The 15,497-nt window shown below is 43.8% G+C and overlaps 1 protein-coding gene across 5 annotated transcripts in view; it reads right to left on the minus strand.

Moving 5' to 3' along the window:
• The window catches only part of CPEB1 (cytoplasmic polyadenylation element binding protein 1), a 95,070-nt gene that overhangs the window by 7,735 nt on the left and 71,838 nt on the right, over nt 1-15,497 (minus strand). For 3 of the 5 annotated variants that reach the window (XM_008582837.1, XM_008582836.1, XM_008582839.1), the window contains exons 4-8: nt 7,424-7,650; nt 4,983-5,235; nt 2,875-2,988; nt 2,457-2,561; nt 1,250-1,386 (exon numbers count right to left, since the gene is read on the minus strand). In XM_008582837.1, coding sequence (XP_008581059.1) covers nt 1,250-1,386; nt 2,457-2,561; nt 2,875-2,988; nt 4,983-5,235; nt 7,424-7,650 — 836 coding nt within the window. The remainder of the gene's footprint in view (nt 1-1,249; nt 1,387-2,456; nt 2,562-2,874; nt 2,989-4,982; nt 5,236-7,423; nt 7,651-15,497) is intronic. The other 2 variants (XM_008582838.1, XM_008582840.1) reach the window with 1 other exon arrangement.

Raw genomic sequence — 15,497 nt, forward strand, 5'->3', positions numbered from 1 at the left:
GTCCGGTCCGGGGGCAACACTGAGGGTTGCGATCCGTTGCCAGACACGGAAAAAGACAAAAAAAAAAAAAAAAAAAAACTGAGCAGAAAGAAGAGAATTCCCATAACCTCCCTGCCCCCTCCCCCCCATGCATGGTCTCCCCCACTATCAACATCCCACACCAGTGGTATATTTGTTACAATCAATGAACCTACACTGACACATCATCAGCACCCAAAGTCCATAGTTTACATTAGGGTTCACTCTTGGTGTTTACTGTACATGCTATGTGTTTTGACAAAACTACTACACATATCCACTGTTATAATATCACACATAATAGTCTTAATGTCCTAAAAATCTTTTGTATATGCATTCCTCCTTGCTAAACCTCTGGCAACCATTGATCTTTTTTCTAAAACTGGCATTTTAGCTTCCCACTTTATAGATGCAGAGATGAATTTTCAGAGACTATTTAACATCTAGTCCAATGTCACAAAAGTGATGTTCTCTGGAATCAGATTTTAAACACCACACTGATTCCAGAGCTCAAAACCTGCTTTGATAAGTGGTTCTCAAACCTAAACACCAGAACCACTTGAAGAGCTTGGTTAGAGTGCAGATTCCTAAGTTCCACCCAGACTGATTCAGTAAGTCTGGGATAAGATCAAAGAATCTGCAATGAGGTCCCAAGGTAAGATAAGTCCATATTACAGACCCACGATGCTAAGGATACACATGCTGATACCACAGAAGGCCTAGAAGAGAGATCATATGGAGAAAGCTACACAAGTAATAAAGCCCTGAATGGGAGTGAAGAAGTGATGGATGGGTGGGTGTGGGCTAAAGGGGAATATACCCATCAGAGATCAGAGGTCAGAAGGCATTGCCAGAGGGCAGGATTAGGGTGAAACAGCTATAGGTTTTATCACCTAAGTACAAGTAGAGAAAGCTGCTGCTCTCAATTTCATCCCTAAGACAAGAAGTCTCGGACAGAAGTGTTGGCCAGAAAAAGAAGAGTAGAAAACGAGCTGAAAAACAGTTTGATCTCCAAGGGCAGAAGTGTGTAAGTGTGCACATACAATCCATTAAAGCCCAAAAGTTGGTTTGATTTTTATTGCAATTGATAAGGATATTGATATACGTGGTGTGTTGTATTTCAGCAGGAATACTCCTTGCCTGCAGGTTGCATATCCACCCCTCTCCAAGGAAATCCAGTGCCTCAATATGCCAATTACCTTAATCCAGAAAGGACATTATATTAACTCACTTCCTTACAGCGCATCCTTCGGCTGGACATCTTGAAATAATATTCACTCAGACCGTCTGGGCTCAGAGGATCATGAGAGCAAGCTTGAAGCAAGGCCCGGACAGACTTCTCTAGTTCGAAGACCAGATACACATATCCTATTCCCAACGAGAGGAAAAAATTGCATTAACATCTCTCAGGTGTCTACTCCCCAACCATGGCTTTGCAGCAGGGAGTTTCTGCCAAGAGAGGAGGCCTCCTGTGTAAAATAAATTTTTGTCCTACTCCTGAAAAGTCTTATAGAATGGAAGTGTTTGCTACGCTAGATGCCCAGGCCAAGGGAGAGAGACACACACCATTTCCCTGGTAAGGGAAGGGACTGGAAAGCTGGGACAGAGGATCCCACCACTACCACATGGCTCTCTACCCCAGAACAGAGAGCATACTCAGGTCACCAGAGCCAGGCTTTTCTGGGGGGCAGAGGGGTGGCAGGTTTGTGGCCAGTCTTCTAGGAGATGCAGGTATTGCTTTATTTATTTATTTATTTTACCTTCTTTTAAATAGATGACCGGTAAGGGGATCTTAACCCTTGGCTTGGTGTTGTCAGCACCACGGTCAGCCAGTGAGCTAACTGGCCATCCCTATAAAGGATCCGAACCTGTGGCCTTGGTGTTATCAGTACCGCACTCTCCCGAGTGAGCCACGGGCCGATCCAAGTACTGCTTTAAAAGCATAGTTAAACCATTGGTTCAAGTTCAGTGAGGATGGGGCAGAGTGAAAATAGCACTTGCTCCTTTCTACAGGGAAGGGATCTCATTTCAGACCAGTGAGGAATCAGATGCTTGGTCCTCATTCCTGCAAACTCCAAAGGGATCTCAGAATTAGGTCAGGCAACAACGTAACTGGGCAGGAAAAGGAGGCAACTGAAAGCTATTCAAACACTTTATTTTGAAAGGAAAGGTACTGCCAGGGTTCAGGTATGGAGGGAAGTGCACATAGACGGTGTTTCAGAGGCAGCTCCGACTGCAGTTAAGTTTGGACAGATAGAACATTAACTAAGAAACAGAAGGATGTGCTAGGTTGAAGATAAAGTGCTGAAAGCTGAACGGTCTGTGCCCTGGTACACCCACCATGTTACCAGCATGCGGCTGTGACATCCCAGCACCCCTTGGTGCAGTTACATACTAGGGAGGGGGGAAAAAAAAGGTCCTACCATTGTCTTTATTACCTTTAGGCATATTACCTTTGGGAGGACACCGGGGGTGCTTGCCATCCTTACCAGGCCACTCTACACTCAAAGAGCCAAAGACATGGAAGGTGTTAACCAATCCAGCTGTAAAGAGATGGGAAAAAAACAGCAGATGCTAAGGCACCACCCTCCCCAGGAAAGGCACAAGCACAGGACCACCAGTACTCTCCCCCCAGGCAACTCAGAACTGCCCTCTGGTCTCAGGTGACAAGTGTAAGGAGCAGACACAGAAGCACTGTGCTGGCATATGAGATGCGCCCCTCTCCTCATCAGCTGTTTCTGTAACACCCCGCGCTCAGGCATAGGGTCAGCCCCTGTCTCGAGTGCAAGTTTCATGTTTCTGAAAGACATGCCTCACCTTCAACTCTTAAAGCAGGAATTCTTGGAGACAGCTCACCTTCCGTAATATCCCAAGGAACACCTCCTAGGAACACCTTGCAAGAGTAGATGGGGTTCTTGTAGTTCCGAGGAGGAAGCTGGCCACTCCAGGTACAGGTGGCTTCATTCACAGCTTTGGTAGAAGATAAAGAGAAATAAGGGGTGAGAAAACCAACAGTCATCACCATTCCCGGGGGTGAACTTGTCCAGGAAGAATTAGACTGGCTACAATCCTTAGCCCCGCTGCCTGGGAGAATTATCCATGACTATCCTGAAAGGCAAAAAACCTTACATCCCACCAATCCATTCAGCCAAGTATGATAATCCTAATTCACAAATTATGTCCCCACTAAAATTGAAAGGAATACCAAATCAAATGTATAGGCTAAAAATTATCACACCAAAAGCTATTTTCAAACATATAACTGATATGCTAACCATAAAGCAGTTTAATCTAGTTATTGCTTACAGGACTAATTAAATTTATAATTACTTCAAAGTAAACAGAGCAATTTTGTATACAATGTCCTACAGGCTTACTGGTCCAAATGGGCCTTCTCTCCAATGTTCCAATGAGGAACATTCTACCCTGTTTTCCTGCTGTGGCTCTGAACTCAATCACAGAAGTTAGGACACTGCCAATAAAAGTCATCACTAGCAACCCAACAAGCCCAGAATGTCACAGCCATTCCCCAAGTCATAACCATGCCCACCACTGCCAGAGCTATCCTTATAGCAACTGAACAGACACTGGGCCTTCTTTGATGCCAGCACTGTAAGTAATGAGTTTGCCCCTAACCCCTCAGCTTCCTATTTATGCCAAACATGTTTGTCCAAACCCACTGTGTAAGTTTCTGACTCAAACACAACATTAAGAGACCCTTCATGCTGTATAGGTTAGGAACTATCTTCTGTTTGGCCTACCCCTGACTGTCCCTAGAGGCATGTTCTTGATGACCAGTTCAGCCTACTATTAGTCGTTAATCCTGTCCTGCTCAGTCTGTGCCTTTCCATATCAGAGACTAACCTAAGTGGGGACTGGCCAGACCTTGCTCATTTTACCCTCCTCCAACAGTGACGCAGACAGCCAATGAAATGGACCATCATTTTCATTCAGGACAAAGATATGGAAGGCCATTCCCTAAATGGCACAGGCTCAATGCATTGCGCTACAGGAAGAAATTCAGCACCATCAGCAATATTTTATGACAAAAACAGAAGTGGATATAATGGCCTCATCCGAAAGCATGGTAACATTTCACAGGAAAACAGTGGCACCAGAAAAAGTACAAAGATAAGTTGCCAAAACCATTAGGTGAGCAGGGCAGCAGCACTACTAGGAGAGAATGACATCAGGCCCACCTCTGTGAGTAGAAAGACAGACAAACCGAAGCCCATGGAAACAAATGAAATGGAGAAACTAACATTCACTTAATCATCAACTACAGGACCTCAGAACAGTGTTCAGTGAACGTCTCTCCAAAGCAAGCAGACAATGACTTACATAGCTCATTTACTTCCAAGAATTAGTATAAAATGAAAAACATACTTAGTCTCTGTTTAAGATAATTTAAATGACAGGAACTTAAAGGTTCCTAAGAGACCAAGACACTGGTGACATCCCTTACCTTAGAAGTTGACAAATGGACACCCCCCCCACCGCCACCCCCGTGCACCCAAGTGTACCTATCAGAAAGCCTTCAGGCAGAAAGTCCCAGCATGGGTTGTGTTTGATGTCTTTGAATTAGGAAAGCGGAAGGTAAACAAAATTCTGGGAATCATTTCCAGGGTTTCTCTTGAGGACACCCACCCAAAAAAGAATTAAAAGCAAGAGCAGCACACAACTAGCCTCCGTGGAAAAGCACAAGTGAGAGATGGATCCAACCTCCTCTTCTGTGGCACAGCCCCAGGCACCAGACTATCTGCCTCTTCTCTCCCCACTCAGCCTCAAAAAAGCTCCCGAGTTTATTCCCATTAGCACTTACTCCACAGAACACACCATATTCTTTGCAGACTTCACCACACAACCAGGTCCTTTCCTGGACAGTTCACCAGTGTGAGAACTAATGTCACTTCTCTGTTCCCCAAATGAGGTCTCAAGTCCACATATATTCAAGCCACACTCACCCGCAGCTTGCCGGTGCAGCCTGGCCTCTCTCTCAATGCTGAAGGGGTCTTTGGGAGCTTCAAGGAGGTCCCAGGATGGCCACGCAGAAGCTCCTGGCCATCTCTTTGAAGCACTGGTTGGGGAGGGAGTGACTGCAGCAAGAGCAGCTTGCTCTTGGTCCATTCGGGACCCAACCCCCATCTTTAAAGGATCTCTGGGACCACCCCCTGTCAGAGACAGGAAGGGCAGAGGAGGGGAAATGCGAAGGCTTGACTAGGGAAGGAAAAAGGAAGACATAGGTTTTTAAAGGACAGTTTTGTTATAAAGAAATAACCATACCATAGAAATTATGAAAAACACCTAACATACATTTAGCATTTGATATGTTTTCTTTTAGACTTCTTACACATTTTTTTTCTTTTTAAAAGATGACTGGTAAGGGGATCTTAACCCTTAACTTGGTGTTGTCAGTACCAGGCTCTCCCAAGTGAGCCACGTGCCAGCCCTCTTCCTACATATTTTTAAGATTAGTTGTAATTATACTATAATTTAAACAAACCCTTTCTATCCCCATTCAACATTTTCCCCATATTACCAGTATGGAAAACTAGCACAACCATGTTTAAACTTCACAGCCATGTTTAACAAATTTATCATATTGTATTTGGGTGAAAAAGCTACATCTCACTGACCCATTCCCCTATTGTTAAATATTTTGATATTTTCCAAGCCTTCAGAATCATAAATAAGTATTTTAAGACACAGCGTCTTCATATTGTGGGTTTCCTTTGGTCAGATTCCTAGAAGTAGAATGCTCAAATGTTTTCTATGAGGGCTCTGTATTCTACCAGAAATGTATGGGAACATGAGTTTCACTGTAAGTTTGTATCAAGGTTTTAAATCCTAACCTAAGTGGGTAAAATGATAACATTATCAAAACAAAACAACTGGTTAACCGAATATTTTCTATGAGTTCAAATACTGTGTCTGTCTATTTCCTCTTCTGTGAGTTGTCTGTCCTTAATCTCTTCCCCAATTAACCCTTGGGGTAAGCTATCTGAGCAAGGTCTTCAAATAAAATCCCAAAATATTAGTTATGAGGTAAATGTCCAAGATGGTGTCTCATCTAAAGTGACATAAATAGAACTAGAAGCACCGCACTGAACCCCTTTTTTATAGAGGGGTAAACTGCAGCCCAGTGAAGTAAAGGGACCTGCTTGTGGTTGTCCTTCTAGATTCAAAGCCTGAACAGATAAAATCAATGGGCAGTGGGAACACCAACGCCAGCTTTCATATTCAAGGATGGGCTAATGGGACAGGGTGAGCCTTAAAAGATAATGCTATGAATGGGAAACTGTAACTGTATCCATGACCAACACTGCCAGTCATGGATATGGAGAAGAACAGGGTGGTAAAATAAACCATTCTATTCATTGAACATTCAGCAGAGGGGATATGGAAATAGGAGAAGCAAGGCTCAGAAGGCACCTGCAACTGTATTTATTTTAGGATGATTTCTTACTACCAATCCCACATATATTTACTTCTATTATCCCCTATCTATATTATCTATACTAGTCTAACTATACTGTCTCCCACCTATTCTAATCCATTTGCTGATTCCACTTAGCATGGAGATGACACACTGTCATATGTATGGCTGTTAATAAGGAACATTAGATGCACAAATTAACTTTGAGGCAATATTTCAGATTCATCATGACCTCAAACTGTAAGTTGGCATGAGTCAGTGGAAAAACTATAGGAGTTAGAGTCAGTCAGATTTGGATTAAAATCCTATCTCTGCTAATTACTAATGTGTGGTTGGTTGGTTGGTTGGTTGGTTGTTTTTTTTAAAGAAAAAGACTAGTAAGGGGAACTTAACCCTTGACTTGGTGTTGTCAGCACCACACTCTCCCAAGTGAGCTAACCGGCCATCACTATATAGGATCCGAACCCGTGGCCTTGGTGTTGTCAGCACCACACTCTCCTGAGTGAGCCACGGGCCAGCCCCCCCCCCCTCTTTTAAGTTATCACTTAAACATTTTGAGACATCACACATAAAAGTACATAAATGATATTGTTTAAAGGCTGCAGAAAACACCCAGATAAGTCAAGAAACAGAACACTACCATGGCCCAGGCCCCCATGTTTACTTTTGAAATTAACTATTTTCCAACAGCTCTTGGCGTAACTGGTAAAAAGAGTCCTCAACTTAGGACCTGAAATGTGTTGCTCAGTGGGTACTGAAAGCATCCTTGATTGTTGAGGATGAAAAGCTCTACAGATGTCCACGATGACCTCCACTCTTCCAATCATCCCAGCTCCCAGTGTGCATCTGGTAGACATGCACCCCACTTCAAGCTCTAAAACACACTTCACCCTCTTTCCTTGGGTACACACAGACAACTCCACCCTCAACACCGCCCCCCACTTCTGCCTTCCCAAATAAGTTACGTACAATCAAATCTGAGAGATGATCTGATCCAGAGCTGAAGCCACTGGTGTCTGAGTCAGAGGGGCTGCTAGAGCGTGAGTCCAGGATGGGCCGGTTGTCCAGGCGGGATCCTCTAAGTGAGGGTGCTGGAAACTTGTCCATCAAGTCAGACCCAATGGGATCCAAAGGCAGGAAGCTCAATGGTGGTTTTCCTAGGACATTTCCCAGTGGGTTATGGAGCATACTCAGTACTAAGAGGACAAAAAAAAAAAAAAAAAGGAAACCTCATAACCTTAAGTTTTCTTTCCAGCCAACAACACCTTCTCTTTTCTCCCACAGCTACCCAACAAGATGCACCAAGGCAGGACTACTGAAACACAGTTAACAAGCAACAAATATACATCCAGTCCTGAGACCGGCCATCCAGTGCCGATTAGAGGCAGTTACAGGATGACTGTCTGAAGACCAGAGTTCCTTCTGTTACAGCAGCGCAAAATTCCTGCTCTTTGCCACCAAGCTTAAGGGTCAGTGCCAGCATTTGGGAAATTCTGTGCCACTGAGGAAACTGGTCAAAGCTGCTATTAATGTCTGGATATACCTGTACCACAATCAAGAAGCTTAAACCATACTTCTCCTTTACTGCCTGCCAATGTGTTTAATTAGAAGAATTCCACCTCAAAATGGTTGTGAGGCGAAACCAAAATAGTGTTATGTGCTCCATAAATGGTGGCTGTGGCTGGGTCCACTTCAGCCCCAACTAGCAACTGAGTGAAACGAAGGTCACTTAGAACTGTTTCCTCCCCAAATATGTAGGTGTAATTTTTTTTAAATGTAGGGGATATAGTTAAAAATTTATTTCATTGTGGTAAAAGTATCTAATTTTTTACAAAACTGTCATATGTCTTTCCAAAGAAGATGTACCGTTTCACACTCCCATCAGCAGTGATGAGAGTTTCAGTCCCTCCACATTCTGGCCAATACTTGGTATGTCAGTCTTTTTATAATTCTAGCCAGTCTAATAGGTCTGGTAAGAAGTTTATTGTTTTGTTTTTCCAAGGACACATTCTTTTACCTAGGTCTTCCAAAGCAGGTTTCAAAGCACTAGCACTTAACTGTATGCTGAAACTAAGTGTCTCTCAATGCTTAGATTTTGACACCCATCAGAAATAATCTTCGACAAACTTCTCAAATAATCCTTGACAAATCCCTGCCTGGAAAAAACAACAACAAAAACACACACACACAAAATCAAATTCCCCTGGAACACATGCCCTGCGAAGGCAGAGATGTGAAGATTTATTCAAGGCTCTTCCCTCCTCCCTGATGCTGCAAAGCCTGGCAAAAAAGCACTGTGAAAACCACAGTTCATATGCAGTCTCAAAAAAGTGGTACCAATGCCCTAGAAACCCTCGTCCTTCCTCATATTTTACAAAAACAAGTTTAGGATAGTGAACAATAGGGCACTGACAACCAGGTTAAGGGGTTTTGATTTTATTCCGAAGGTAAGTGGGAGACACTGAAGAAGTGGTCTGAAGAGCCACTCTGGGGATGGCAAAGGAGACAGACCAAGAAAACTTAGGAAGACTGCCAGCAGCACCCAGCTGAGAGGGAGACTGAGCATTTACACTGGACTTTCAGGGTTTTCTCCAGCAGAGCTCAGGTACCTGGATAGACATTGGACCCAGACAGGGCTGTAATTCCTCCCCCCCCCCCCCCCCCCCAGGGGGTGTGAAGGAGGAAATGGAACAGAGGTGATGGTAACAGCAACAGAGCAGATGAAGAATGGGATATGGATCATAAGCTAAAGACAGAAGAGAGAGTCAATAGACTGGAGCGATAAATGGAGAACCAGTGATTTTACTGGGCTGACAGCTATAGGAGGAACGAGGGTGGCAGACAGGATAAACAGGAGAAGTTAGGACAGCAAAGATGAAGAATTCTGAGGATAGCAAGGTCCAGGGTATAGACCTGAATTCAGGTGGCTGAATTAGAATGTGTAAAGTCTAAAATACTAGACAGGTCATCCATATAGACATTAAAGAGACCTGTGGTGATAACTGGGGCTGGGATTAAAACAATCAAAAAAACAGGAGCTGAGATCTTCAGAGAAGGGGAGGGACTGGGAAATTGGTAAGGAGGAACAAAGAGAATGACTGGGAGGTAGGTGAGGCTTGGGGATAGGCCCCACTTTGCAAAGCAGTATCCTGAAGAAAAAGCCTTCAGCTAAGGCAGAAGTTGGGGGGAGCATTCACCAGTGAAAAACCTGATGATTGGCAGTTTGTTAATTATAGAAAAGGGGAGTTTCAAGTGGCACAGTAGAGAGCTCTGAGACTTGTCAAAGGAGCCACAGCATAAAACAGTGAGCAGGAACATGCTCAAGAGGATATGGCTGGCCCAAAGGGCTTGTGTCTGGGGGCACCAAGGATGATAACTTCATCTTCACCTGAGGTTCCTAAAAAAAGAGGTGCATTGAGGGCTGGCCCCATGGCTCACTCGGGAGAGTGCAGCGCTGGGAGCACCGAGGCCACGGGTTCGGATCCTGTATGGGGATGGCCGGTGCACTCGCTGGCTGAGCGTAGTGTGGCCGACACCGAGCCAAGAGTTGCGATCCCCTTACCAGTCAAAAAAAAAAAAAAAAAAAAGGTTCATTAGAAAGAGTAAAGCAACACTGTAGCCATGAAAGACCACTTTTCTCATTCACATCAATTTGTGTTCAATACCATGTTGGTAAACCTGTTTTATCAGCCACAAATCAATCTACCTCAACTAACTTGTAAATTCTCTACCATCCCTACAAAGACATCTTGAGGCTTTGTCAAATTCCTGTGGCAAAGCTAGAAATTATGTCTATGGCATTCCTCTAATCTGGTAATAAGACTGTCAAAATACAAAACAGCATGACAACCCATGCGGGCCACTAATGAACTCCACCTCCTTAAGTGCTCACAGTTCATGATCCGTCATCTGTTCTACAACCCGGACCAAGCCCAATCAAGCTCCTAACGTTCACTAATAGCAACTTCCATTTACAGAACATCTAGCATATGCCAGACACTGTGTCAGAAACACTTTAGGTAAATAATCTTCACCAATCCTAAGAAGTGGGTATTATTACTCCATCTTAACAAAATGAAACCAAGGCTCAAGGGGCAGCAAGTCTGCATAAGTAACAGCTAACGAATAACAGCATGGGACTCAATTCTGTTAGAATCCAAGCTTCATCTTTTGTAGTATACCATTCACTATTTTTTTTTTTTAATATCTGTTTGTCTTCACGTTCCTGGTACATCTTTTTTGTTCAAATCCTTTAAGACTATCAACTATAGACAAGTGATCTCACACACCAGAAGTCAGTGCCTTGGGATCTAAAGCATTCAGTTCTTAAAACATGTAGGGTCTTGGGCCGGCCCGGTGGCGCACTCAGTAGAGTGCGGCGCTTGGGAGTGTGGCGGCGCTCCCGCCGAGGGTTCGGATCCCATATACAGACTGATCTTGCTCACTGGTTGAGCGCGGTGTGGGCGCAACACCAAGGGTTGCAATCCCGTTGCCGGTCGCGGTATGGGCGCGACACCGAAGGTTGCAATCCTGTTACCGGTCATGAAAAAAGACAAAAAGGGGAAAAAAACAAAACATGTAGGCTCTTGCCACTGTAGAAACTTATTAAAAATGCATCTTGGGCCCCACCCCAGACCTGAATAAGAATCTGGCATTCTAACAAGATCCCCCAGGAGATTCATATGCAGATTAAGGTTTGAGAAGCACTAATCTAGAAAAACTTGAAGCTTGCTACTTCAAATTTCTAATCAACTCCCTTATCATACCCAAACATCTTTCATATGCAATTATTTACCTTGACTTAAAAATTGGAGGTTATTTAAGGGCCAGCTGTGGCTTACTTGGGGGAGTGTGGTGCTGATAACACCAAGGCCACGGGTTCAGATCCCTATATAGGGATGGCCGGTTAGCTCAATGGGTGAGCGTGGTGCTGACAACACCAGGTCAAGGGTTAAGATCCCCTTACCGGTCACCTTTATTTAAAAAAAAAAAAAAAAAAAAAAAAAGATTGGAGGTTATTTAAATACAACTCTTACAACAGGATGGCAACTAATACTCAAGAGGAAAAAGAGTGATCAAATAAAGAAACCAAAGTGGCTGGCAAGGATTATTACAATAGTTTCAGGAAAAATGATGGTCAGAACAAGCTGAACATTGTAAAAAAAACATTCAAGACAACCAAGGGACTTTGTAAGCTCATACTGAGCAAAAATAAAGGGAGCTAGGGCCTACTGCTAGGGGCAGATACATGTTGAGAGAGAAGAAAGAGAAAAATGTTATAAAGGACATTACTGGGTCACTTAAAATTGGAATGTGAACAATATTTTAGTACGAATATTATATCAATTTTAAATTAACTGAAGTTGGTAGCTTTTATTATGTATGAATGTATGTAAGATCATCTCTATTCTTAATGGTTCAGAAAAAATTTACGTATATAGATACATACAGAGGGAATGTAAAAATGATAAAGCAAATGGGGTAAAATAACAATAGGAGACTCTACATAAGGGAAATAATTATCTTTGTCTAATTTTTATTTTTATAGCTTCTATAAGTTTGAAATTATTTCCAAATAAAAAGTTTTTTCAAATGATAGGAAAGAGAACTGATCAATTCCCTTTTGGCTTTCTTTGCCTCTTTCAAAGCAACTGATGTACCCAGAAAAGGAAATCAAGCACAAGGAATAGGGACTAGGATCCCAGAGGAAAGTATAACTGAGTACCTTTGGAGTCTCTGCCTATGAGAAGAAATAATCTTTTAAGCAAACTTTCTAAAGCTTCAACAATATTTATACAGGTATTTGTAAGCACATGTGTACAAAGTTTTACTTTCTAGACCAAGTATACCAAGGACCATCCTCACTACCCCACTCCAACAGCAATTAGCTCAACACCTGGCAAAAAGCAGGTGATCAACACTTGCTATATTCTACGGAAAGAAGGGGAATATCATTAACCCTTAGAGCCAGTATGCTCCCCAAGGCTATGTACCCTTTTTAAATCAAAGATATTCAATTTAAGGACACAATATTGACTCAAATCCAAATCTGACTTAGGGGAATAAATTTTAGTTCACTGCTTCCCAGCCCATCACCAAAACAGAGGTTCAGAGAAACACGGTGACTTGCTAAATCAAATTTGTGACATTTATTTCTTCCACTAGTTTCAAACAACTTCTTCAAAGAGAACTAAATATACAGTGACACAGGCTGAGGATAGCTACACTGCTTGAGGAAGGGCAAGGTGGAAGACTCATGTTCTCCTGATCAATCCTCCCCAGAATATGTTGGGATCCTCAGAGCCACTGAGATATACTCCTACATTTAAGTACAAGGAGTAAAGAAGCGTTCCTCACAGAATATTACACTAACCACATAGAAAAAAAACAAAGGGAAAGGCTTGGATCGATGTCTCAGAAACAGGCAATGCCATCTGATAGAGATGTAGGATAAGAGTGCCCCACAATTAACACAACCTGGGGTAAGTCAGCATTTCCATGTATCAGTTTCCCGCAAATATTAAATTGGAAGGGGCCAAGATACAGTATGAGTTTGACTAAAAGATAATGAGAAGACAAGAAAGTATCAAGAGGTCTATAACTTTCCAGCTGGTTTAATATCTCTGTCAACCCACAGAAGGAGCCAAGTTTCTAGAAACTGTCATCCATGGTAGATGCCCTGGAGTGACCTGACTGTACCTCTATAGTGCAACCTCACACGGGGCCTGGCAAGATGGTTCTTTGAGTCTCTACATATTAAAGGAAGGAAAGCACAGAGACAGTGGGCTCCTAGAGAAGGTAGAACCTCATTTCAAGAGAGGGAAGCTGTCTTGCTCCCAGCTAAGCTCATGACATCATACTTGCCCTATGAATGGCTGCTGCGTGAGCAACACCAATTCCCACCAGCTGGGAATTAGGAGGGAAGGAGAAAAACAACTAATGTTAGACCATTATTTTCTTCTTACTCAAATCAGGAAGTATTCCTAATGAAAAGCACTCTTTAACCGACAAGACCTAAAATCCAATGGAAGTGACAGATCCTTACGCTGCAGGCCAGTGACTGATCTCAAATTCCACTCCCCATCATAGGGCACATAGCTTCATCAAGAATAGATGTCAATGGGGCCGGCCCGGTGGCGCACTGCTACAGTGCACCGCCTGGGAGTGCGGCAGCGCTCCTGCTGAGGGTTCGGATCCCACATACAGACCGGTTCCCGCTCACTGGCTGAGCGAGGTGCGGGAGCAACGCCGAGGGTTGCGATCCCGTTGCCGGTCCTGGTCCGGTACGGGCGTGACACTGAGGGTTGCGATCCATTGCCGGACACGAAAAAAGACAAAAAGGAAAAAAAAAAAAAAAGAATAGATGTCAAGTATTAACCTAGATGGCTTAGAGTAGGGCAGGGATGGGGATTGGGGAAGAGAAGTCCCACAGTCAACCTTCAGTGGTGGCCAAGGCTGTTCTGTTCTTGTCCTGGCCTCCACAACTGAGGAATTATAGAACGTCTGAGTTTTACCAAGTGCCTACAGTTCTAGGGATCGAGCGTCCAGCAAATCCCCATCTTCCAGAAGTGACTAAGACAGTGTGCTCTTCCTGGAGCAGAGGCACCCATCCCCACTCAGATGCCGGCAGAAATTGGCATCGGCTACAGACAGCTCTCAGAGAAGTCACGGGGAGGAGATGACCTGGCAGAAGGTTCCAGCTCATTAATGCTACCTCAGAGGTTACAAGAGACCAAATCAGCAGTAATATTTTTAGACTGATTGTTAACTTTCTCTACTTTCGCCTTCTATGCCAGCTCCTGTGGGTTTTACAGCTGAGTCACTGTTCGAATTTTCTGAAGCCCTCCCCAAGAGTACAAAGGCACCCAGAGTCTGATGGCAGCAAGGCCCTAGTATTAGATTCTTGTATTGCCAGACAATGTTTGAGATCGAGCTCAGTTGGATGAAAGACTAAGCCCAAGATATCATGGTCAGACAAGATATAAGACCGTATACATGGAACCCCTCTTATCTCCATCCTTGGTTCTAGGTTGCTTGCTCAGAATCTATCTGAAGGTACAGAGGTAGGGTGGGGAGGGTAGCACTCATTCCAGGTTATGAAACAGAACACCCTCTGCCTGTAACTCCAAATCTGCAACTCTACACCATACCCCAACTCAGGTAGTGGTGACCTTCTGAGTGTGGGCTCCTTTCACTGACTCTGGATCCCACAGATCCAAGGTGGTACCAAAAATAGCCCTTCTCTCCAAGGTAACTCCCAATCTTGATCATCAGATCAGAGAAGCTCCATTACCTGCAGAAAGCTCCATTACCTGAATCCAGTGTAAGGTCGGCACGTACTCTGTCCCTATACCCAAATACCTCAACAACTTCTTACCTAGGAGGCACCCACTGTCACACTGCTTCCCAGGTTGTCCCTCTCCTCTCTGTACTGAAATCTATTCCCAAAGAGACTACTTGATTCCATGACAGAACATGCTCCAGGGTATGACAAAGACTTTCTAGAAGTGCACCATCATGTCCTAGAAGCTATGGGACACAAGAGACAGAAGAATCTGTCCATCCAGCTGGATAACACAAGTAGGAGGCAGAAGAATGGGAGAGACCTTGTCTGAATTCCGCAGTTATAAAACACTCCGGATTAACGCAGCAGCATAGCACTTGTCATTCATTCAACAAGTATTTATTAAACACCCATGAGCCAGGCACCGTGCTACCTGCTGGGAATACAGGAGTAGAGTAGTGGAGAGCTGGGAATTGAGGCAGATTTGCAAGAGACCTTGGTAGGGCCTAGGAAGTCCACGTTCCACATAGGAGAGGCCCAACCCTATTTTGAATATTGCCTCAGAAAGGTTGTTTGGAAGGGACTGAAGTACAGAAGCAAAAGGCTGAAGACTGCCCTCATCCCAAGCTGATCTAGCCTGCAGACCAAGTGGGAGCCTGCAAGTGACACAGCACAGGAAACATTCCATTCACTGGCTAGCAGTGAGGGCAGAAACTAGAGAGAGTTAACAGATCAATCCCCAAGGGATTTCTAAAGGAG

The sequence above is a fragment of the Galeopterus variegatus genome, unplaced genomic scaffold (genome assembly GCF_000696425.1).
Source record: "Galeopterus variegatus unplaced genomic scaffold, G_variegatus-3.0.2 Scaffold2733, whole genome shotgun sequence".
NCBI classification, from domain to species: domain Eukaryota; kingdom Metazoa; phylum Chordata; class Mammalia; order Dermoptera; family Cynocephalidae; genus Galeopterus; species Galeopterus variegatus.